This window comes from Dipodomys ordii, unplaced genomic scaffold, assembly GCF_000151885.1.
Source record: "Dipodomys ordii isolate 6190 unplaced genomic scaffold, Dord_2.0 Scaffold100, whole genome shotgun sequence".
Lineage (NCBI taxonomy): Eukaryota > Metazoa > Chordata > Mammalia > Rodentia > Heteromyidae > Dipodomys > Dipodomys ordii.
In genome coordinates, this window is record NW_012267316.1 from 1,191,806 (window position 1) to 1,218,099 (window position 26,294).

At 38.3% G+C, this 26,294-nt stretch overlaps 1 protein-coding gene across 9 annotated transcripts in view; it reads right to left on the minus strand.

Annotated features, from left to right (window-relative positions):
* Positions 1–26,294, minus strand: part of Dlgap1 (discs, large (Drosophila) homolog-associated protein 1) — a 338,446-nt gene that overhangs the window by 274,926 nt on the left and 37,226 nt on the right. The window contains exon 1 of one of the 9 annotated variants that reach the window (XM_013027151.1): positions 7,234–7,356. The exons of 7 other annotated variants lie outside the window; for them this stretch is intronic. In XM_013027151.1, coding sequence (XP_012882605.1) covers positions 7,234–7,284 — 51 coding nt within the window. In that variant the 5' untranslated portion in view covers positions 7,285–7,356. Of the gene's footprint in view, positions 1–7,233; positions 7,357–26,294 lie in introns of those variants that run through there. One more of the 9 variants, XM_013027153.1, reaches the window with a different exon arrangement.

Genomic DNA, 26,294 nt, shown 5'->3' on the forward strand with positions numbered 1-26,294 from the left:
GAGCCACAGCACCACTTCTGGCTTTTTCTGCTTATGTGGTGCTGAGGAATCGAACCCAGGGCCTCAGGCATGCAAGGCAAGCGCTCTACCACTGACCCACCTTCCCAGCCCAATGATTTCACTCTCATTTTGACTACTTTCAGGAAAATATCCCAGACTATAAAAGTCATTGACAGGGCTAAGCAAGCATCAAACATCCTTTCGTACTAGCATATGTCTAATGCATAAGGTAATTTGCATTCCAAAGGTGAACATGATATGCTTTCTCACTACTTATTTTTTTGTAATAAAAAGATAATGGTTGCATCCATGTATAGACACTGCAGTGAATATGACAAATTTCTGTTTTCTAAGAAAAATTGTGCATCTGGTGCTACCTTCTCTTTCAATTTCTTGCATCTGGTAGGTTAGATACAAAGATTTATTTGCTTCAGACACTGAACAAGGATTCATGAACTTTTATTATTTTCTACATCCTATGATAACTATTCTCATAGGATACAATTAACCAATCATTTCCTGTATCTATTCATTCATATAAATGGACATGTATTATGAGTCAAAGACTCTGGAGTGAAAGACATAAATGCTTATAGGCTGATCTTCTCCCTCAGGGATCTTTGTGGCTATTGAAAGGAGGGGTGGAAGTACTCAGAGGAAAGAGCAAAAAGCACTCGAGTGTGGTTACAGTCAAATATGGAAATGGCTAGAAAATTCACTTGTAGACAATGTTAGTATTCGTATTTAGATAGTTCAAGGAAGCTGTAATTGACTTGAGACTTGAATGATAGGCAGGCAGGCTTTATCAGCTAGGTAGGGCAAGAGAGGGCTTTCTTTCTAGGAGAAGGGACAATATGTGGAGCCATAAGTGTATGTGAGAGATACTTACTTGTATACAATATATGGAGAACTCACATGAAACAAATTCACTGCCCACCTTGAGTATGTCAGTGTAAGGTCTAGAAAGGGATTAATTTTTGAAAGTATCCACACTTATGTTAATAATAGTCTTGACTTGGATTAAAGAAATGGGAGATCTTTTTCAGAATTCCTTTTCTTGATCTGTCTTTTGGTATCATGAATGGGTCCTGAGAGCAATAGAATGTGACACCCTTTTGTTTCTGGACACATGTTTCTAAGACCCATGCTGGCTGGTCATGGAAATTTCCTAAATAAGTCTTCCTTTTGAATTAATCCCCATTTTTTGAACAAGACATTCTGCCATCTGCTCAGCCACCCTACTCTGTCCTGTTCTGCCCTCATTTGCTATTCATTGGCTTTCTTCTTCAAAAGAACTCACTTGTACCAAAGCCCCACAAATTGCTTCAATCTTCCATACTACCTTTCTGGATGTCCTCTAACTCAAGCAGTGGGACACCTCTTTCCACATATTCAGGCATGCATTGAACACATATAGGATCTCTCCACCCCATACTACAGTCTTCGTCATATCATCTTTCTTATATTAATGCTCAATTCCTCTTTATCAGCTCATTGAGAGAATCATCTTTCCTGTATCAAAATATCACCAACTATGTTCATTTCCTCTGATGGCCAGATAGAGTCACCCCAAGCTCAGTGGCTTAAAGACAACTCACATTTATTCTCCCACAGTTATGGAGGTCAGAAGCCCCAAGTAGATCCAATAAGCTGAAAATGAGCAGAGCTAAGCCTCCTCTGGAGGTTCCGTAGGGAGACTCTACCTCGTTGGCTTTTCTGCTGTCAACCTCTACAATCATCCCTGGTGGGCTCTTCCTTCATCTCTGCTTTCATGGTCACATGACTTTCTTCTGTGCTCAAGCATCCTCATAAGGAAACACAATTGCATTTAGGGCTCACCCAGATAATCCAGGATAATCTCTGACCTAAGGATACTTAATGTAGTCACATGTACATCTAAGACAAGAGTCAGTTTCATGAGATTAGATATGGCCACAGTTGGTGCCATTATTCTATTCACTACCACCCACCCCATCGCCAGCAATTGAGAAGCCTGTGGCAGGCATTATTTCATGAGATGGACACCATTGTTATCTCCATGTCACTGTTGAGGAAACTGAGGCAGGGAAGGCTAAGTTACCTGTTCAGGACACAGAGAAATCTTAGAGGAATCCAATCTAGGTCCAGCCAACTCAAAAGCTTCTACTTATACAGTTCTGCATTGTCTCTCATACTTTCCAACTATGTACATCTGAGTGTTGGTTTGACTCATGACTCCAAAGACTATAATGGTCAAAAAAATTGGAAAAATTTCCTAGACGGTTTGTACCTTTCCCTCTCTGTGCTGTACTTGGAAAGAGTTATTCCACAGACAGCAATGCTAGTTATGTGACTGGGTGGCAACAAGGAGGAATTTGCTTCTCCATGAAAGAACACTGGAAGCCCCTATGTAGGCTGACATCAGTCTAAGGATGAGGAACATGAAGGGACAACTGAGCTTGGGTAAAAGTGCAATGGAAAGAGCAATCACCGAAAATGCCCCAGAAAATGATTCCCATTGAAAACGACAACAGAAACAAAACTGAAATGGAAGGCCCAGCTACTTTCACTGTAGAGAACGTAAGAAAGACTGAAAACTCCTGTAGACATAGGCTGCTGTTGGTGAAAGGATAAGAATAAATACTATAGCACAATGAAAAATACTTTGAGGTTAGTAATAGTCACACTGATGGAGATCAGAGAGCAAATGAACAGTAGCAGATAGTGGAAAATTAAGGATTTTTTCTATTATCACTATACATTATAGAGAATAAATATTTTCTCTCCTTTGAACTAGGCAAGGGGCCATGTACCAGAGAGAGCTAGAGCTGGCTCCTGGAATCACACAGATCAAGGGGCCCATCCTTAATATCAGTGTCACTTAGGATAACCTGAGCTCACTTCTCTCATTGGCAGAAACAGGAAGACGAAGACCTAAGAATCTGGGTGAACTATCTTGGTAGGAACGATAAGATAAAGAATCTCTGCATTCAGTCTCTGTAACCACATAAGATAAAAGATAATAAAGCTTAATAAGGAGTGTAGCTAGGAATTTGTGTGTGGACCATAGTGATGAGTAAGAGACTGGATTCATAACTTCTGGGGACTGACAGACTAGAATAATCAAACAAGTAAAAGTTTTATAAACAGAGCACAACAAGGAAATGAGGGCTGCTGTGAGAACATATTAGCAAAGGTACCTAACTGCAACTTGGCCAGTCAGAGAGGGCTTTCTGGAGGAAGTGTTATCTTAGTGAGATGGGAAGGTTGAGAAAGGAGGAAAGGAATTTGAGGTGAGTGGATAGAAGACAGAAGAGGAGGCAACTCATGAAAAACCCTTGGGGTCAAGGGTCATTGCAACGATGATACCCACAAAACTATATTGGAAATGAACTTTACAACTTTGGGTAGGGGGAGTGAGGGAGGTGGGGGAAGGAAGTGATACTGAAAGAACAACAAAGGAGGGGGTAACAATGCTCGACAAGAAATGTACTCATTGCCTTACTCATGTAACTGTAACCCTTCCGTACAGCATCTTCACAATAAAAAAAAAAAAAACAACCTTGGGGAAGAGCATAGGGCATCTATGCTGAACACAATGGCTGAACTGCAGCACAGACAGAGAAAGAGTAAGGAAATAAGGTTGTCCTCAGTTATATCACGTCCTGCAAGTCATGTTAAGGAGTTCATACTTTTTCTTGAGGATAAAGAAGAACCATTGATTGCACTCACTCTCTCTCTCTCTCTCTCCCCCCATCTCTCTCTCTGTCTCTCTCTCTCTCTCTCTAAGATATGCGTGGTCTTGCTGGGAGCTACTCAGGAGGCTGAGAGCTGAGATCATGGTTTGAAGCCAGCTGGGACAGAAAAGTTTGTGAGACTCTTATCTCTAGTTAATCAGCAAAAAGCAGGAAGTGGAGAGGTGGCTCCACCTTTGCACTGAGCAAAAGAGCCAAGTGAAGCCCTGACTTCAAGCCCAGGACTGAACTCCCCCTCCCTACCAAAAAGAGCCATGGTCTTGCCAGACTCAAACTTACTGATCCTCCTCCCGCAGCCTCTCGAATGGGGGGATAGCAGCCTGCTCTACCCCACACAGAAAAACTGAACACGTTTTAAGAAGAGTTAATGATCTGTCTGCATTTTAGAGAGATCCTTATGGCTGTGGCATGCAGCTTGAACTGGACTAAAGGACAACTAAAGGCAAGAAGATCAGGTAGGAGCTATTTATAGCAATCTAGGAAACAAATGGTAAATATTTACCTGGGAGAATGAAAGGGGAATGGAGAGAAAACAGGAATAAGATGTATGGAATCTGGTGTTTTTTTCTTTTCCTTTATCATTCAATTTGTATGAACGCCATAAAGACATGATATGAGAGGGAGGCAGAGGAAAGTATTAAGACTGTTTCCCACATTTCTGGTTAGTATTAAACATTAACTAATTAATCGAGCTACTAGGATTTGTATTTTGGGGCTAGGCAGAGTCTGTACCACTACAGCCACTCACCAAGCCACAATCTCTATGTCTCTGGAATGAAACAAAAGTTAGATAGTGGTACCATTTACAGAAATAGGAAACACAGATAAAAGAAATCCATGCAAGTGGATGTGGGGGTACAAGCCTGTAATCCAGCTGCTTGAGAAGCAGGAAGATCTCAAGTTTGAGGCTAGATGGGGCACAGTTAAGACCCTATGGAAGACAAAGGAGGAGGCAACAATGCTCAATAGGAAATGTACTCATTACCTTGCTCATGTAACTCTAACCCCTCTGCATAGCATTTTTACAATAAAATAAAACGTACAAAAAATAAGACCCTTTGTGAAAAACAAACAGTGCAGGGTTAGATGTGATAGGTTTTGAGTAAAGCCTTTACTTTTGTGTCCCAGATCTGCTTGGGTTCCCCAGTCTGTGAGCGTGAATGAGGTCACAATGAGTAATAATATCCAAATTCAGTGATAAATTCAGTCCTCTCTCATCCACGTTCCTCCTCCAGTTAATTCTGATTTTGACCAAGAATGGGCTTCACATAGTCTTGGGAACAAGTCTGTTGGATGCCTGGTGCCAGCTGTCTTGCTGTGGTGCCAAGAGCCTTTTATGATGGTGGCCATCTGTACCAATGCTGCCACCTGAGTCACTACTGTCCTTAGTTGGTAGCTACTCTCTGGTCCTTGCTGTGTGTGTGTGTGTGTGTGTGTGTGCGTGTGTGTGTGTGTGTGTGTATGCGTGTGTGTGTGGAGAAGGTGGTGGTTCTGCTTTCTCTGTATTTTCCCCATTTATACATTAACAGTAGTTAATGTATGTATGTGTAAATAACAAATGACTTTCATTTGATGTTGCAAAAAATACTTTAAAGGGCTGATAGCTAATTGGCCAATTGCAGAAAAAGATGAAGAGCATGATGCTGACCATGTAGCCTTGAACACCTTTGTGGAGTCAATTTTAGGTGTCAATAATGGATAAGAAACCATGTTTGTATAAGAAGTCTTCTCATTGTATGCATAATAGGAAACAGAAATTCACAACTTGGTGTTTAAAGACTTGTTTTCTAGATTTTTTTTTTTGTCCCTGAGAGCTTCAAGATTGATAGAGGGCATCCAGAGGTTCTGGATAACAAGAAAAAATACCAGGATCAAAGAAACAAAAAAGTAAATGGGCATTGCCAAAGAATGTCTGGAGAGATGAAGTGTGAGAGGAAAAGGGGAAAAGAGTAAAATACAATGAACACCTTACAAATTCACAACAGTGCACCATGCCTGAGCTTTCAACAGCTGCAGACAGAATAAACACCTTGAAATTGAACATATTTTAAACCTTGAAGTATGAATAGGTACCATATGTCTGTCTTGTTGTTCTTCAGAATTAACCGTGACTGACTAAAATTCCACAATCCTAAATCCTGTACATTTAGTAAATTAGTGATATTTTAAGAGAAATGCTTAAATTATGAGGATGGGTCATGGATGATCTTTGAATTAAATCATTACTAGTAGAAAAATGTAAAAAACATGACATGGTGACCAATTCAAAGGAGGGAATAAAAGTTCTTCTTTACTTATAATGTCTAATTGTGATGTTTAAAGACTTCCATGACACAAAATACCTGAAATCCACAGCTCATTTCCCATACACAAAAACAGAACACAAAGATGAGGCTGAAGGAATAGAGGAAACACTTCCTCTCTCTCCACTCCACAATTTCCCTATTTTGGCTGTTTTTGACTAGACCTTCAGAAATATCTTTTGAGGTCACCTACTTTGAGAGACTAGAGTCTCTGATTTCAGGTGACACAGCTGTGTTCCCAGAATGCCTGAAAACACAAATCTTAATTATATTTTCCATTTAATTATTTTTATAGAACAGATTATGATTTCTTCTTCATCTTGCTAAGCAATTGCTAGTTTCAGGGACTGGTGCTATGATCTGAATAAAATCAAACTCTCTAGCTTAAACATAGAAAAGCTATGTCATGGAAAGTAAAACCAGCCTTGGAATGGGCTCATTACATCTTGGTTGTTTTTTTTTTTTTTTGATGTTGTTGTTTTTTGAGATACAGTAGCCAAAGTAGTGAAAAAGAGTCTCAGAAAGATCTGTAGCTTCTAATTCCATGAGCTTAGTGGCCAAGGATATTTTCCACATGGATCAAAATCCTTGCAACCATGGTAGATGTTTTTTTAAAAAAGTAATAAGAAAAACTCTTATTACCAATACACTATTTTAAAAATACAACCTCGTAAAATAAAACCTACCTAAATTGAAGCTGTAAAATAATCTTAGCAATTGAAAATTACTACCTTTTCTAGAATAACATGTACTTAGAAATGAAGTGATTCAGAAACTAACATGATGTATATAGCCTGCTTTTTTAGAGCACATTTCAACATCAATGTATATTACATCATGATAAATATCTTCAGCAATCAGTGCTTTAATAATTTTAACATACCCTTGCTGTTTCTAAATATTTTGCTGCTCAACTAAATCCGCTCCGTATGAGACATGATAAAAATATTATTATATGGATGCCATTGTCTCTAAAAAGCTGAGTTTCTCCCTCTGGTACCATAAACAACCTCATCAAAGGAAAAAAGAGTGCATTGAGGGTACTTGTTACAAATGTTCATCCCAAATTCACAGACACCATGAAATACAAAATTAACTCCAGCATGTTAATAGAAAAATTAGAAACACAGAAACCGAGCACAAATAAAAACTATTTCTTTACCTTTCCCCCATCCAGAGTTGCTATATTAGCTTACCTTATTAGCTGATATGCCAAAGAGAATGTCCTTATGGAAAATTAAGTTCATTATTCATCTCAGCTGTGATTTGGTAGAGTGCAGCTGAGAGCACTTAGCTTCTATGATTTGCCGATGCAAAGTGGATGAGTGAGGCACTAAACACAGGACTGGCAGGGTGGAGGGAGAGGCATTGGAGATAGGCTCATAACTCTCGCCTCGCAACTTCACATTTTCATTCATATGAAGATGAAATTAAGTCTTCTCATTACCGAAGTGATTACCTTGGTGCAGATTGTTAAGCCTGTGCGATTGTGCATAGCAGGGCAGTGACAGTTACGCACTCAGTCTCAGCAAAACTGCATTGCTCCCTTTCATCTTGGTGGATTGTTGGGCTATTGATTCACCTTACAACCCATATTCTGTGAAAGGGATGTTCACGGAGAGGGAGAGGGAGCGGTACCTGCAATTTGCTAAACACAGATGCCTGATTATCTGGACTTGCAGTGGAAAGAGTTTTGAGTCTTGAAGATAAATGTGCACACACAAACTGGCTAGAACCTTCAGATATCAAATAAACAGAGATTTTGGGGATCCTAAAGTAAAATTACAATAGTTAGCCATTCTCAGGAGATCAGTATTTAAAAGGGGGTGACATTGATAAACACATATTGTAGTCATAAACTGCTTTGTTAAATGGCAACTCCTTTGTACAACTCCTTCAAGATGATAAAGAATTTTTAAAAAGAAGAAAATGAATTTGTGTGGGTGTGTATGTGTATATGTATATGTGTGTGTGTGTGTGTGTGTGTGTGTGTGTGCGCGCGTGCACGCGTACGCACCAGTGCTGAGGTTTGAACTCAGGGCCGACATGCTGTACCTTTTTCACTCAAGGCTGGCATTCTACCACTTGAGCCATGCCTCCACTCTTGGCTTTTTGGTGGTTAATTGGAGATAAGAGGCTCACAGACTTTCTTGCTTGGCTCAGTTCAAACCATGATCCTCAGATCTCAGCCTCCTGAGTAGCTAGGATTAAAGAAGTGAGCCACCAGTATCCAACAAGTCACATTTCTTTTATTCATTAATTTTCTTTTTTAAAAATTATCTTTACGTAGTTGTACAAAGAAGTTCCCATTCTATAAAACAGTATATGAGTACAGTGTCTGACAACATTGTCATCCATCTCTCCTAACCTATTCCCCCTTCTTTCACTTTTTTTCTTTAATTGAGATTAGGTGATTACATAAATTTCACATATTTCACAGTAATGTGGAATAGTGATACATAGTTAAAGTCACAAATACATTTTAACCTTCCCAAGGCAAATTGTCATCATCATGGTCTATACAGTTTGTGAATTCTATGAGCTTTGACAATGCAAGTTATTTTTTCCACATCAGTTGATGTTTACATTTCTTTCCTTTTGCTTAGTGTGGGCTGTTCCCTCTTATTTTGTTCCTCCTCTTGGCTTCCCTCTGTTGCATGCCTATATCTATGGTCATATATATGGTCAAGAACATATATATGGTCAAGAACATGGAGTCATTTAGCAATGATATGACAAAATGGGTGGTTGTCCTTTGTTTCTTGAGTTCTGTTACTTTGCCAAATCTTCTTGTATTTTGGCTTTAGCATCCACATATCAGGGAGATCTTCAGATCTCAGCCTCCTGAGTAGCTAGGATTACAGAAGTGAGCCACCAGTGTCCAACAAGCCACATTTCTTTTATTCATTAATTTTCTTTAAAAGACTTAAACAAATTTTAGAAATCTTTGGGAAATATTTTTCTGGGGAAGGCAGTACCGGGGTTTAAATTCAGTGCCTTATACAGACATTGTTCCATTGAGCCATGTATAAAGCCTTTGAGAAATAGTTTATCCTTAAAAACATTAACTTTCATAGAGAAACCTTCCAGAAAATAAAGTGTGTGTCTCATCTCTAGATGGAGCAAGGGAACTATTGCATCTGGTTATCTTAGGTGTGTCTTACTTCATAAAGACTTGAATGAGCAGTGTTTATTAAAACCTAGCATTTTCTTTCTTTCCTTCCTTCCTTCCTTTACCCCCTTCCTTCTTTTTCTTTTTCTTTTCTGTTACCAGGGCTTGTACTTAGGCCCTCTTACTTGCTCAGCTTTACTACCTGAGCCATGCCTCCAGCCTTGTGTGCTGGTTATTTTGGAGATGGTGTTCAAAGATTTTTCTACCAGACTGGTCTCAAATCACAATCCTCCAGATCTCAGCCTCCTGAACAGTTAGGACTACAGATGAGAGCCGTCAGAGACCAGAAAATAAAAATCGAGCTTTCAAAATGGAAATCTCCAATAACCTCAGCAAGACTAGTTCTAAGTTATCAATAGATGAGGACAAAATGAGTAATACAATTTTAACTTAGAGCATATTTAAAAATATTTCTTGTTCTTGTTGCTACATAAAATCAAATCTGAAAATTCTCCTTTCCAGAACTAATAAGGATATGGCTGATTTTAATGAGAAATAATTTTTAAATGCATAATTAAATTAACGATTTGCCTCAAAATGTTTGGTATAGTATACAAGACTTGGAAATTACACTCCTGGGAATATACCAGGAGAAATAAAAATAAATATCTACAGGAAAAATTGGTATACATATTTACAATTCATAGAACCATGATTCACACCAGCCCAAAGTAGAAACAGCCCTATTGTTTGTCAACAATATTATGAGTATTACTTGGCATGAAAAACAAATGAAAGATGGGAGATGTAGTTCACGTGGCACAGTGCTTGTTTAGCAAGTGTGAGTCCCTGAGTTTAATCCACAGGAACACATGTGCACAAAAAGGAAGAAAGTACTGATGTATGCTATACATTGATCAATGAATCTTGAAAATAGTATAATTACAGTATGCCCATGAGGAAGGACCTCATATTTTATTATTCTATTTATAATAGAGTATCCAGAATAGGAAGAATGTATAGCAGAAGCAGGTAGAATATAGCTGCTTTGATCTTGGGGTAGGAATTACTGAGAAGTCACAGCTAATATGTACAGAGATGCTTTTATCTTATACTGTTGTGATGACTGTACAGTCCTGTGAATGTATCAAAACTACTGAATTCTCTGCTTTAGGTGAACTCTACCAGGCATCGGTGGCTCATGCCTGTAATCTTAACTACTTAGGAGGCTGAGAGCTGAGGATCATGGTTTGAAGCCAGCTCAAGTAGAAAAGTATATGAGACTCGGTTCTCCAAGTAATCACCAAAATGCTAGAAGTGGAGCTGTGGCTCAAGTGGTGAAGTGGTAGCCTTAAGGAAAAAAAAAAAAGCTTAGCGACAGTGTCCAAACCCTGAGTTCAAGCCCTAGGACTGGCATTAAAAACAAACAAAAGGTAAATTTTATGCTTTGACACTGAAATCTCAGTAATATGATTGGGCTTTTAATTAAGAAAGAATACAGGTGAGTGACAGATGTCTGTACTAATTGTACCAAGAGGACTAAGCCCAGAATGAGATAAGGTTTATAAAAAAAGAAAATTAAAGAACTTTACAAAAACATGTCTTAGAACAAATGGAAGAAAAAAAAGGCAAATTCAAGGGTTTGGTCCAGATGGTTTAATGTGAGCAGATGACAATAAAGGAAGAAGAGGAAGAGGAGGAGGCACCACGGGGAGGAGGTAGGGGGAAGGACAAAAATATCAAGTTCTGAAACTTTAATCTTTCTATATTTTAAAAGTCTTTTTTATTGTCAAGGTGATGTACGGAGGGGTTTCAGTTACATAAGTCAGGTAATGAGTACATTTCTTGTAAACCTTTTTACCCCTTCCTTCATTTGTCTCCTACTTTCCCTCCCCCAACATCCCCAAGTTGTACAGACCATTTCCAACATATGATTTTGTGTATATTGTTGTTGCATTGGTTTCCCCCTTGTCCTCTGTCTCACCATTCTGTTGTTCCCCTTCCCTTTTTAATTCAAATAAATAAATATACAATACCAGGGTGCCAAAATCAAACACACTAACAACAGAGGATATACCATTGGGTTGACTCTCTCTGTTTTCGTTGTTTGATTATTTTATGCTCCCAAGTGCTGGTCTTTCAGGCTTGTACCAACACTCACCTTCATGTCTTGGAGTCCATTTTGTTTAGCATCATCTTATATAGTCATATGTATATAGCTATTGAGCTATTCTGCTCATCTGCTCATCCTAGATGTATAGTAATTATTGCAAATAAGGGAAGCCATGGGACCTACGTTTCTTTGAGTCTGTCTTACTTCACTTAATCTATTATCATTATTTTTAACCAAATGACATCTTCACATGGGAAAGGACAGCAGAAGCAAGGGGGAGAGACATTTGAACTATAGGAAACTCTACGTAGATAATATGCAAATTAGTAATCTCTTCCTGAAACTCCCATATGAACTTCAAGTATTAGATAGCTTCTTTCTTCCTCTTCTTCCTCCTCTTCTTCCTTCTCCCCCTCCTACCCCCTCCTCCTCTTCTTCCTCTTCTTCCTCCTTATCCTCTTCCTTCTTTTCCCCCTCTTTTTCTTCCTCCTCCTCCTCCTTTGGTGCTAGTCCTGGGGCTTGAATTCAGGGCTTCTTTTGCTTAAGGCTAGCACTCTACCAATTGAGGCACAGCGCTACTTCCAGCATTTTTTTTGGTGATTAATTAGAGATAAGAGTCTCACGTGTTTCTGCCCCAGCTGGTTTTGAACCATGATCCTCAGATCTCAACCTCCTGAGTAGCTAGGATTACAGGCATGAACCACTGGTGCTTGGTGACAGCTTTATTTGGACTTCCAAACTATACATACATAGCAACTTCAAGCTCAAACTCTTTTTGCTTTTACCTTTACTCTCAGAGTAAATATTCCAAGTTGCTTCAGAGTTCCCTATTTCTGTGAATGGAGCCACCATTTTTCAGTCAGAGATAACTAAGCCATGGACACTATTTTCCCTCCATATCCCCAACTTCTGAAGATCAGGAATTTCTCATCTATATCCACTTGCCTCAATGCCCCTGTTTTATCATCTTGGATCAGGTTACCATTTTCTCTTACCAGAAAAACTACATTTGTCTTTGCATAAGTGTTCCTTTCTCATTGTTCTCTTTTCACACCATATAAACAGATGTTTCCAGAAGGCAAAGTAAATATCAGCTTACCCCACTCTTTCCACACACAGAGAAGATTATAAAAGTTTAAATTCTAAATAGGACATGCAGGATCTTCAATGACAGATTCCTACTTTCATTTATAGCCTTGTTTCTTGCCATCATAGCAATTGGCCGTTCTAGATTCAATTCTGATCTTTCTAGTATTTCCTTTGAATATACTGTCCTGCTGCTTGAGACATGAGTCCCTGAACTCATCAAACTTACGCTGGTTTTTCTTTGCACCTCATCATAGTCTTTTTCTCTAAGGGGATACAGTGTTGAAAGTTATGTCAATATGCTCTTACATAGTCTTTATAGGTACTGAGCAAAGTGGTCAGGTAGGAGGGCTTTCATTATGACAGAAAGTCCCCAAAGCAGATCACTAATACATTCTTGGCATCTTTGAAGAAGACTTTCTTGGGTTGACTCTCTCTGTTTTTGTTATTATTTAATTATTTATGAGACAAGGTCTCACTATGAAATGTTTTATTGTTTCTCACCCTCTCAAGTGCTGGTCTTTCAGGCTTGCACCAACACACACCTGGCTTGGGCTGAGTATTTTGGTTGCCTTCTCTGTTGGTCATCTTTCTAACAAGACAAGTAAGAGACTGTGCTGTTGATAGTAAACGTGTTGGACTGAGGAACCCAGTAGTCTGATTTTAGGTGTCAGAGATTGCTACAAAATACCAGATGCCCGTCTATGAGTATCCAAAGTGCTTTAGTCCTGAAGGAAAGTGAACTCAGGTACAATTTCTGTGAGTTGAAAAGGGACAGTTCTATAAGTTATAATGATTTCAGGTCTTCTATGAAGTCAATGCTGTTTCCAAGACCTTTACTTTTTAATGAAGTTTCAGAATTTTATTGTACAGTTTATATGGAAATACATTAACCGAAACAGCCAATAGAATCTTTAAGACAGATCAGTTCTTGAAGTACAATGACTAAATGTGGCATTGATTCAAGATAGAAAAATCCTATATTGCTATGTATGTGACTTTGCAATTGCAAATTAAATTGTTTTTTAAAAGAAAAAAAAAGAAAGAGGGACAGTTCTGATTGCAGACTTTACCTTGAAGAAAAACCAAAGAAGAGCTTCCACATACTTCAGGAGCTCTTACCATGGTGGCAAATTTGCTTCTATTTATGTGATTGATTTGAGTAATTTTATCTCATCATTGGTCACTAGAGATCAAGGAACAGAAGCTATGACTGTTTCTCTTCCCTCTCCTCTCCTCTCCTCTCCTCTCCTCTCCTCCTCCCTCCTCCTTCCCTTCTCCTCCCTTCTCCTCCCCTCCCTCCCTCCCCCCCCTCTTTGGTGTTGGTCCTGGGGTTTGAACTCAGGGCCTGGGTGCTGTTCAGGCTGGCACTCTACTACTTGAACCACAGTTCCACTTCTGGCTTTTTTGGTAATTAAAGATAAGAATGCTACAAACTTTCTTGCTGAGGCTGGCTTCAAATTGTTATCCTTAGATCTCAGCCTCCTGAATTGCTAGGATTACAAGCATGAGCCACCAACACGTGGCTGGCTGTGACTTCTCTTAATCATCACCGAATCCTCTGCCTCCTCACAGGGAGTAAACATTTAGTATATATTTTTTTTGAGTGAATGAAGAGCATACTAAGACCATACCATCTAATAATTAATTTAAAGCCTGTGTTCTCCATCAGGCATCAGTAATGGTGTTCTTTTTGTTCCTGGTGTGCTTTATTTTTACTTTTTATTCAGTCATATTATACAGGGAGGATTTCATTGTTATACTTCCACATGTTTACAATACATTCCAAACACACTCACCTTTCCTGTCCTTCCTATCCTCCTTTCTCAAAACAATTTCAACAGGTTTCATTATTCTATTTTCATATTTGCAAACAATTTATTTTGACTGCTTTTATCCTTCTTGTTATTTCAATTCCCTTCTTGCTAGTACCCACCACCCAACAGAATCTGTTTCTCCTTCCCCACCCCCCTCATCTTGTTCTTGTTCATATATCTAGCCCTTTAATATCTTTCTCTGGTCAACTTCACTATGATGTCACTACATCATAAAGATCCACTACTGGTCAGACACACACGTGCTTAGAAAGTTAGTATATAAGATATTGGTTTAAAGTAATCCAAGATTCATTGGATTGATAATTTAATTTTCCCAATAAAGATATTTTTCTTTTTAAAGGGATCACCTAAATATTTCAGCTTGTGTTTTTGTGCCCAGAGACATTCTCACTCAAAGGGCTTTTTCTTAGAAGGCAGAATTTAGAATTGCTTAAGAATTTTAAAGATTGGTAAAAGAAACACTGGCAGCGTGGAGATGGTCAAGACTTTGAAACCTTAAGAAAGACGCTATATAGATGCACCAGTGTGAAGGGCTTGACTGTATAACTTGGCACATCCCTGGAGCAGGGTGTTCAATGGGAGGTCTTTGCATGACAAAAGAAGCAGCCCACATTTACTAAGAAGTGTGCTAACCAGACTGTATGTGTATATTTACTTTTAAGGATAAACATGGTTTATTCACTGTAAACATACACACCGAACCTCCTTAACCAAATGATCTTCATAACAAAAAAATAAACAGGAAGAGAATATTTGTTTCTGAATGTTAGTGGGAATTTTCCCATGCCTTTTGGAATCCATTACAAAGAAAATGGAAAGAAATACCCATAAATTACATTTTCATTGAAACCAACAGAAAAAAAAATCCTCAAACAACAAAATCCTCAAACAAAAAAATTAGAGTCAGGCAGAAAGCCAAAGACTAAAGTCATAATAATGTGTTAAGTGAATAGGGGTTGGGGTTACCTAGATATAGCTGAACCTAGATATAGCTGAACTCAGTAGCCACCATTGCATAGTCACTCTTTAAAAGCAGAGGCTTCGGGCTAAGAGGTAAAAGCTGGAAAGACCTCTGGGGTTGATGTAGCTGAAGAAAGGTGACCAGTCCATCTTATTGAAGTCCAGAAAATATTTGAAAGTGCCCTGTGTAATTCATGTCCCATATGTCAGGTAATCTGTGAAGTAACCCATAAAGTAACTAAGGAGGGACAGAAATCACCAGGTTAGATGTATGATTAGAAGTAAGTTTAGATATGATTATCAGATATGTGATTATGTAGCTTTTTCATATTATAAGTAAATAACAAATAACTTCATATTTTAACCAACTTCATATTATAAATAACTAATAATTTAATATAGTAATATCAAAGAAGTTCTTTTTTTTCCTTTTATTTTCCAGGGCTGAGGACTGAACCCAGGGCCTTGCGCGCGTCGGGCGGGCGCCCTTCCACTGGGCTAAACCCCCAGCCCCCAAAGAAGTTCTTAATAGAAAACTATTGCCTATCACGCCCCCCACCACCACCACAAGAGTCCTCTGCCAATTCTCTAGAAAATCCAACTTATGCAAGTAAGAGTAACAAAAAGGTAAGATGTTGCTGATCTTATTAGAAATAGGGAAAAGAGTTGTTAAAATTTTCTCCTACATAACAACAACTCTCCTCAAAATGTTGTCATAAAGATTCAATGTATAACCTGAAATCTGACTACAGCCATTAAGGAAGATCACACAGTAGAAGAGTTCTGTTTTTTTTTCCTTTTAATAATTTTATTGTTACTACTAATGTGTTTTACAGAGGGGCTACCATAAGTCAGGTAATGAGTATATTTCTGTTTGCACAATGTCATCCTCTCCTTTGCTTCTCTCCAGTTTCGCCCTTTCATCCCTGCCCATAAGTTACATAGGTCATTTCCCACATAGCGTATAGAATAGTCTGATTGCATTTGTTCACCCTAGAAGGAGTTCTTTGCAAGAAAAAGAAGAAAGAAAGACAAGGGAACACTTCTAGGAGATTGCTGAAGGGTATGGATCAGGAGCTGGCAGAATTGAAAGAAAGTGAAACAAATGAAGGGAAGTAGAAAACCAAACAATATTAGGGAGAAAATATATTAAAGATTACCAAAGGAGATCCAACATCCTCATAACGGTAAAACCTTTGTAAAAAAGCTAACAAAGGCAACAAAGGAATGGAATAATTATATTAAAATATATTTCAGAAAGTAAGTAAAAGAAACAAAAGAACCTTCTATGTACTTAATTTATTTAAAAGATAGGTATTGTATAGGTGAATAGGCATTCAGAATAGTTAACCCAAAAGTATCCCAGAAAAGGTTTAAAAAGAATGCTTCAAGCACTCAGGAAAGGGAACGTTGGTTGAATGAATGCAAACAAAGGTGATGCTAACTTATCCCTGGACATTTTTAATTTCCATGCATAGTGCAATAGCATCTATTAGATACTAGCAAAAGAAGGCAAAAGGTGAAGGATGTTCTGCATTAGCCCTACCCTTCTGCAGGTTTTGAGACACCTTTGAATGTAAGTATTTGGGTAGTAATTCTCAAGTGCACACATGAATGCAGTAGAAAAATCATGACAGAAACCTAGTGCAAAATATTTCAGAGGAAGTTTACTGTCATATTCCTGAATTTAAAAGAGAATACCTTGCCAGGGACTGGTGGCCCATATTTATAATCCTCAAGAGGCTGAAACACAGAAAATCAAGGCTTGAGACCAACCCAGGCAGAAAAGTTGCCAAGACACCCTCTCCAAAATAAACAGCAAAAAGCCAGGCTGGAGGCATGGATAAGGTGGTAGTAAGCTGAATGAGAGCATGAGGCCCTGAGTTCAAGATCTGGTATTGATACTGAGGAGAGAGAGAAGAGTGAGAACAGAGTAGAAAGAAGAGAGAGAAGAGAGGGTAGAGAGATAGAGTATCTAAGTGATATCACAAATTGCTACTGGCTAGGGATAGATTTTTAAGAATATTATAAATAGCTTTTTCTTATTTCCAATTTGTTATATTTTTGTTAAACCGTGAGTGACTTGAAAATTTGAAATAACTTTTTCTGCGTGTATTTGGATAGTGATGTTTTTTCTTAGTGTGTTAATTATGAATCTTTTTCAATATTAAATCTTCCTTTCATTACTAAATAAAAGCCATTAGGCCATGTTATTTTTACATGATTTGTAATTATTTAATTTTATTGCTAAGTTTATAAAGAATTTGTGCATTAGTTTCATGAAAGAAACCACATGAAAACTTTAATTCTTTGTATTTTCCTTGTCTCATGTAAGACTACTAAATCCCAATATGAACTAGACATTATTTTTTGTAATCTCTAAAAGAATTTTTTCTGTTTTAATTAATTTATTTTTATTATTGTTAAGTAGTTCTATAAAGTCCAAAACAATTTTTGTGGGTCAGAGACATTTTGTTCCTTGAAAGTTTCATAAGACTAACTCTGCCAGGAGGCAGAAGTAGAGGACCTTGAGTTCTAGGCCAGCCTGGGCTAACTAAAAGACTCTGTGGCAACAACTAAAAGCCAACCAAACCACCAAAACAACAACTATCATCACTGAACTTGGTCAGATCTTTCTCTTTTTTCTTCAAAATAAGTTTTAAACTAATACATTCATTTCTTAAGTTGTTATGGATATGTTTGAGGTTTCTGTTGAGTTTTGAACAATTATTTTTCTAGAAAAGTGTGTGTGTGTGTGTGTGTGTGTGTGTGTGTGTGTGTGTATGTGGTTCCTAATACTTGAACTCAGGGGCTTAGCACTGTCCCTGAGGGTTTTTTTTTTCCATTTGGTGCTTAATTGGAGATAAGATTTTCAAAAACCTTCCTGCCCAGGCTTGCTTAGAACTGTGATCCTCAGATCTCAGCATTCTGAGTCGCTAGGATTACAGGTGTGAGCTACCAGTGCCTAATCAATATATGTTTCTACAGCTCATTTCTATTCTTTTCACATTATAGATTTATTTTCTACTGTACATATCTATAGCCCCTTTAAAATAATATTTACTTCATGCTTTATTTTTCTCCCATGTTGGTGAGCTAATAAACTCACCAGAGGTTTTCCCGTATTATTAGTCTTTTCAAAAAGAAGCATTAGGGGCTGGGAAGGTGGCTCAGTGGTAGAGTGCTTGCCTTGCATGCCTGAGGCCCTGGGTTCGATTCCTCAACACCACATAAGCAAAAAGAAAAAAGTGTGGCTCATGTGGTAGAGCGCTAGCCTTGAGCTGAAGAGCTGAGGGACAGCACCCAGGCTCAGAGTTCAGGCCCCACGACCGAAAAAAAAAAAGAAGAAGAAGCATTGATACAAAATTTGTAACTATAATGATCTTGGATTGATTTCTGTTATCTTCGTGATGTCATTGTATTTTACAAAATTTCCTCACTCCATATATTAACTTTATTAATCCCTCTCCAACAATAATACCTACAACAGAAAGACAGTTTTAACAAATCGAAGAAATGTGGAATAGATAGAAGATTCAAAACCGGTGGAATGCCTTTTCCTACATGGTACATGAATCTATAGGGGTGTGCATACACCTTCCTTTTGGATTGTATTCTGAACATCTTTTAAAATCATCTTCAGTGATGACATATTAGACAAAATGATGAGATTTACAATATAATACATCTTGGGAAGATAGTGACTGAATTTTTAAGTTCAATATTCTCCAATATGGACAGTAAATACATCCTTTCTAGCAGTCTAAATTGTACTTTTAGGTGGGTGAATTAGAAACAACTTCTTTCTCAAGATTCAGTGGCCATTTGATCAAAATTCATACTTATAAATAACTAAGCACAGGATAACTACCACTATAAATACCAAGTTTTAATAATAAACAACTAACCTCAGAATAGCTTGTACTGTAAGTGGCACTCCCCAGATATGGGTATTGCTCAACTGTACCACAGTAAGCAGTGGGCCTGGGCTGGAAAGATGTTCTCACATCTGCATGGTAACACTTAAAAAAGATAAAAAATAATATTTCCATCATATGAAGCCACCCAAGTGTTCAGCACAGGCTAGGGAAACATGTCCATGTGATTTGATGTGACAAAATCTAAATATGAGGCCAGGCTGCTGGACATGCTAGCATGCTGTTGTGCATCCAAAGGTTTCTCTGAACACTGGTGTTTTGCAGGTGGTTGAAATAGTGATCACTCAGCTGTCCTGTGAGCTCTGAGGATCTGCTCTCCTTAGAGGTATAATTTGGCAGTGGAGATACTGAAAGTACTGAATGGCATTAAAGCAGTTCTTGAATTGTTGATGCAAGTTGGTCCACAGAACATGGAACAGTGAGACTTTTTTGGGTTTTAGTGTGGTTTTGGTTAAACATTCATCAGATTGTCAGTGGGAAGGGTAATGGCACATATTTTACACTGTTCTATAGTGAAGTAAGGGGGAGGCAGTTTTGGACTCCCATTAGAGAGGAATCTTCCAAAAGATTGTCAATGGTGGAAGAGCCATAGATGAAAACCCAGACAATTTTTTTATTAAGTTCATTTGCCACTGTGTAGAAAGCTTTGACGTGATATGACCATTAGTCAGGCTAGAATAAGTCTAGATTTTTTTCTGGAATTAAAAATTGGACACTTACTAAGAGATTCTGAAGAGTGAAATATTTAGGTCAGCTACTAAATGAGAGGAAAAGATAAGTTGATGTTAGGCGATATGAACCCCAAGATGAGGACTCAAATGTTTTTCTTTCTTATGATTGTTTCTAACGTATTTATAAGATGATTTCTTTGTTGCCTTGTATGTCCCTCCCCCACAGTATAACCCCTGTCATCACTGTATTTGATTTTGGTATAATCTGTGGAGGGGAAGGAAAAAAACAAATTGTTTAAATAGGGATACAGGTAGACCCATTGCAACAATGAGATGTACAAGACGTTATGTCGAAAAACGAACTTTACAACTTTGGCGGAGGGGGGGGAGGGTGAGGGTGTGGTGGGGAAGCAGGGAAGGCAGGGATAGTAAGGGGAAACAAAGGAGGAGGTAACAATGCTTGATAAGAAATGTACCATTACCTTGCTCATGTAATTGTAACCCCTCTATACGGTATTTTCACAAGTAAAAAAACATTATTTTTTTAAAAAGAAATGTGAAAATATTAGAAAAAGAGCAAACAAACCCATAAACAATTGGAGAAAGAAAATTGCAATAGAAAATAACATTCTGAGCCCAGGGCTAAAAAGACAGTGAGACATTATTAGACAATTGTCAGTCAAAACAAGGTTGAATGCAGGCCACTGAAGAAATGGCCCCATTTTTTTTTGTTAATTAGATGAGAGAATTGTGATTGCTAAAATTAAGCCGAGATTGAGGAAGTCTAGTTTAGTGAGGTCAACAAAAATAGTCAGTTGGAAATTTAGCCATTTGAATCTGAAGAAACCTATGCCTGTTAAATTGTTTATAACACAAAGAAGAAGATGGATTTCTGCATAATGTTGTACATTCTAAGGCATCATCAATAGAGTAAAAGTGTGCATGCTGAATTACGCAACAGCCCAGACATTTGTGTTGTCACCAATCTGAAAAGAGTAGAAAGAGCAAACTATGTCTCTGCTTAACAAGTAGGCAAAATTGGAATATTTAAATTATTTTAATATACTGAGATTTACTTGCATTCTTCCTTCAGATTGAAGGATGGTATACAATATTTGGGATTAATAGTAAGAAAACAAGTTTTAGCCTTTTACTGTAAAAGATATTTATGACAAAAAGATATTTATGGCAATCCTCATGACAAGGAAAAAAACTGTAAAAGAAATATCAAATGTCAAATGATTGAGAAATGGATATTTGTCAAAATTTATTTTTATATTGTAATAGATATTAATATTTTGTGTTTCAAAGGTTATACATATTTCAATAATAACTTTTTTTAAAAAAAAACAATAAACTTTTGTATAAAATGATTTTTGCGTGTGTGTATGTGTGCTTTCCTGGGTTGAACTCAGGGCCTGAGCACTGTCCTTGAGCTTTTTTTGCTCAAGCCTGGTGCTCTACCACTTGATCCACAGCTCCACTTACTGAGCTTTGTTGCTCAAAGCTAGTGTTATACCACTTGAGCCACAGCTCCCCTTCCAGATTTTTGGTGGTTAATTGGAGGTAAGAGTCTCAAGCCCTAGCTGGCTTCAAACTTCAATCCTCAAAGCTCAGCCTCAGAGAAGCAAAGATTACAGGTATGATCTACCTGCTCTTGGCTAAAATGATTTTTATCTTATCATTTAAGGGAAATTACTGTAGCAACTTAATAGCTACATTTTAGTTGTCAAGTCTGTTGGTAGAAATTTCATTCCTTGTCTGATATACAACTCTGGTAGCTGTCCAGCTTGAGCTTCTTACTTCTTGAAACTTTCTCTCTGCTGCTATACTCTTTCGGTTTTCTCCTTTCTTTTCTTTTCTTTTTAATTATATTTTTATTTTATTTAAGTAGTTGTAAAAAGTGGTTTCCTCCTTTCTTTTTGACCCTGCAGTTACTCTTCTTTATTTTTTGTTGGTACAGCTCAGGAAGTTGGCCTGTGCTGCCTTCTCTTCTGACTTTACGCCTGCCTCTTCTGATTTTACTCTTAAACTTTCTCCAACTCCTAGGTTCTAACTTTCTTTTATTATTATTTAAAAATTTTTATTGTAAAGGTGATGTACAGAGGGGTTACAGTTACATAAGTCACATAATGAATACATTTCTTTTTGAACAGTGTCATCCCCTCCCTTTTTTGCCCCCAGTTTTTCCCCTCCTGACCTCCTTCCTCCACAAGTTAGAGTTCATTTCCAACATAGTGTCCAGTGAGTATCACTGCTAAATTAGTTCATTCTTTCTCCCACCATTTCTGTGCTTCCCCTTCCCCTCCCCCAAACAGATAAACTTACATACAAGACAAAAAGCACAGAAGTAAAAAAAAGAGGGGGGGGGATAAAAACCCCACAAAAAAGCAAAATCACAAAAAAACCCTCATTTTCATTTCTTGGAGTTCATTTGAATAAACATCATTTATATGATCATATGCACACAGCTATTGAGCCATTGTGATCCTATCCTGAGAATATTCTCCTTTAGTCTCACTGTGTGAATGTTTAGACTTCCATTTATTATGACCATGTGTGTTTTTTGTCTTTTACCATCCATTGTGCTTACTTGTAGATTTATAGGCACATTCTAATGACTACAAATGAGGGAAAACATGCAACCTATGTTTGTTTGGGTCTGGCTTACTTCACTTAATATAATTTTTTCTAGTCTTTCCATTTCCTTATGAATGGGGCAATATCATTCTTTCTGATTGAAGCATTGAATTCCATTGTGTATATATACCACATTTTCTTGATCCCTTTGTCCACTGAGGGGCATCTGGGTTGATTCCATATCTGGTCTATGGTAAACAGTGCTGTAGTGAACATGGTTTTGCTGAAGCTTTAGTGTGGCCTTGTTTGTGGTCAATTGGATAAATGCCCAGGAGTAGAATTGCTGGGTCATAGGGAAACTCTGTGTTCAAATAGATTTCTTCAGTCCTGGTATCTTCAGGAACTCCAGCAGTTTTCTCTTCTCTCCTTTTCTCCTCTCTCACATCCAATTCTTGATAAGCTTGGCATTTTTAGATATCTTCTCTTACCAGAATAACCTTTAATTATCACTATTTTTTAAATTAATTATCACTATTTTTATTGCTTCTACACTAGCCTGCACTTTTCTGTCTGGTTTACTGTGATAACTTTCTCAAAATGTTTGTGTTAAGTGAACACTTGCCTATGAGACATCTTCAATTGGATGTTCTACAGCCACTTCAGAGCCAGTATATCTAGAGTGAGACCATCTTGTCTATCCAAACTTGACCCTTTGTCCATACTATTTATCTGATTTGAGGTACTAGTGGATCCCAGGTCTTCAGACCATAAGTTGATTATCATTTCTATGTTTTTCTTTCCTGATACCTCAGAGATCCAACCTCCAAGTCTAGGCAGTTCTGTATTTTAAATGATCTTCCTATTTGAAAACCCTTACCAACTGGTACAAGACTATGATCCTATCTTCTCAGGAAGCAAATATTGGAAAGATGTTGTTTTGAGGCCAGCCCAGACAAAAAGCTCCTACCCCAACAAATAAGCCAGGGGCAATGGTGTATGCCTGTGGATCTCAGCTATAAAGGAAACATAAGTAGAGGGCCATGGTCTGAAAATAAGTAAGGTGACCCATTGCAACAATGAGCTGTACAAGTTGTTACGTCGAAAAACGAACTTTACAACTTTGGTGGGGAGTCGGGGGAGGACCGGGTATTGGGGGGGAGTATGGGAAAAGAAAGAGGAGGCAACAATGCTTAATAAAAAATGTACTCGTTATCTTGCCCATGTAATTGTAACTCCTCTGTACGGTATTCTCACAATAAAAAATAATTTAAAAAAGGGCTAGAAGTTGTGGCTCAAGTAGAAGAGTGCTTGCTTAGCAAATATGGCCAACAAAATCCCCCCACAAATATTACAACTGGGACCCCTTCTGCCTTAGTTTAATAAGAACCCTTTGGGGCAAGAATCCTGCCTGTTTTTAATAGAGTACTTCAGGTATACTTAGTATTCACAAGTGTCTGTATTAAAATTTATAACATATAAAGGAGGCATAATATGTCAAATACTTTATGGAAAATGAGAAAAATACATGCCCACATGTACATGTATACAGGATATGTGTGCACAGGATGCAGTCTGCTATGATAAACCAGGGTAGGTTGAGAATGTAAGCTTACCTCCTGAGCAGCCTAGCTTAGTCTAGCCACTTCTCTCTTCAATTGTGGGAGCTGGAGTTTGCTGCTGCCACCAGCAACCAGGTAGGGGATCATGTGCATATCTTAGTCTGGGAAAAGTAAGACCCAGTCTTTGGAGCTCATGTCACATTCACACCAGTTGAAAAGTGGTAAGACAGTCAATAGTAAACCAGAGACCGTCTGTACTTCAACTTCAACTGGTAGATATGAAAGATTTCAACTAATATGAACAAGGGGGATTTACTATAGTGTGAAGAGGCAGATTAAAAACTTAAAAAAGAAGCCACAACGCATAACTCATAAAGAAGAGTATAGATCTAACAATCACAATGCTGTCTAGATATTCTTCTGCTCTAAAAAGCTCCATGTAGGCTTACTTATCTCATAGGAGACACGTGCCACCCAGATGGCACCACGTTAGCTCTTCAACCTAAAAAAGAAAAGCTATGGATTGTTTACACTTCAAGGAGACAGACCAACAAAATGGATGCGCTTCAGAGGGTTTTCTTTTTTTCTTCTTTTTTTTATTGGTCGTGGGGTTTGAACTCTGGGTCTGGGTGCTGTCCCTCAGCTCTTCAGCTCAAGGCTAGCACCCTACCACTTGAGCTACAGCGCCACTTCCAGTTTTCTGGTGGTTTATTGGGGATAAGAGTTTCATGGACTTTCTTGCCCGGGCTGGCTTTGAGCCGCGATCCTCAGTCTCAGCCTCCTGACTAGCTAGGATTACAGGCGTGAGCCACTGGTGCCCAGCCTTTAGAGGGTTTTCAATGCACTGAGGTCATAGGTACACTTTAGATTGGAAGAGACTTTAGAGCAGGTGGCAATATTGAATACAATCTGAAAAGTTAATTGAAAGTAAAAGCGGAATGGCATTTAATAATGTCTGGCTGCAGTGTATATAAAAAAGTACATATTCTATATGTGCTTTCACTTAAGCACTGGGGTTTGAATCAGGTCTCTCAACTTGCTAGACAGATGCAATACCACAGAGCTATGCCTCCAGCCCTGATTCTTGCTCTGACTTCCTGCCTAGACACATGCCTGGGTCTGATCCACTTATGTCAGGCTTTCTGGTAGCTAGGATATCAAATTTCCACTAGCTAGCCTAGCTCTCCTCTTAGAAGGCATTTTGCAAACATATTTTTGCCTGGGCTGGTGTTGAACTGTGATCCCAATAATTTCAGCCTCCCAAGTAGCTAGGATTACAAGTGAGAGCTACCAGATCCAAGCTTGGATGATGATTTTATGCATTTTTCATAGCATGACTTTAAGACTCACTTCAGACTTCTGACCTCCAGAACTGTAATATAATAAATTTGTGGTGTTGTACAATGGACTATTATTCAAGAATGAAATCTTGAAAATTGCAGCAAAATGGATGAAAGTGGAAGACATTATGTAAAGTGAGATAAACTAGACCAGAAAGACAAGTACTATACTACCACTTTTGCCAGGTACTGGTGGTTCATGTCTGTAATACTAGATACTCAACAGGATGAGATCAGAAGATCATAGTTCAAAGTCATCCAGGTCTGAAAGCCCATGAGAATCTTATCTCCAGTTAACTACCAACAAATGATAAATGGAACTGTGACTCAAAATGGAAGAATACTATCTTTGAGCATAAAAGCTCAGGGACAGAACTCAGGCCCTGACTTTAAGCCCTAGGATCAGTTACACATATACAACGCACAAAGACTAATAAAGAAAAAGAAAGACAAATACCACAAGGTCTCCTTTATATGTGGAAGCTCAGAAAAGTGGACCTAAATGCAGAAGCGTGCTTACTGGAAGTATGGAATGATAGAATGAGTGAGGATGGTGCCACAGAGAGGTCGCACCTGAGCAGTGCATGTGGTTGTGTTGAAATTTCAGAATGAATACCATAAGGATATGAAATTAATTCATGATAATAAAAATGAAATAATGAAATTAATTTGTAGGGTGTGTGTGTGTGTTACACCCAATAGTTCTGGGGCTTGAACCCAAGGCCCAGATGTGGTCCCTGTGGGTGTTTTGGTTTTGTTTTGTTTTGTTTTTCTCACAGCTATTTCTCTACCATTTGAGCCACAGATTTATTTCCAGTTCTCTGGTGATTAACTGGAGATAAGCGCCATAAGGACTTTCCTGCGCAGGATGGTTTTGAATTGTGATGCTCACATCCTATCCTTAGCTCTTCAGCTCAAGGGGGGGCACTCTGCTGCTTGAGCCACTGCCAGTTTTCTAGTGGTTTATTGGAGATAAGAGTCTCACGGACTTTCCTGCCTGGGCTGGCTTTGAATGGTGATGCTCAGATCTCAGCCTCCTGAGTAGCTAGGATTACAGGCG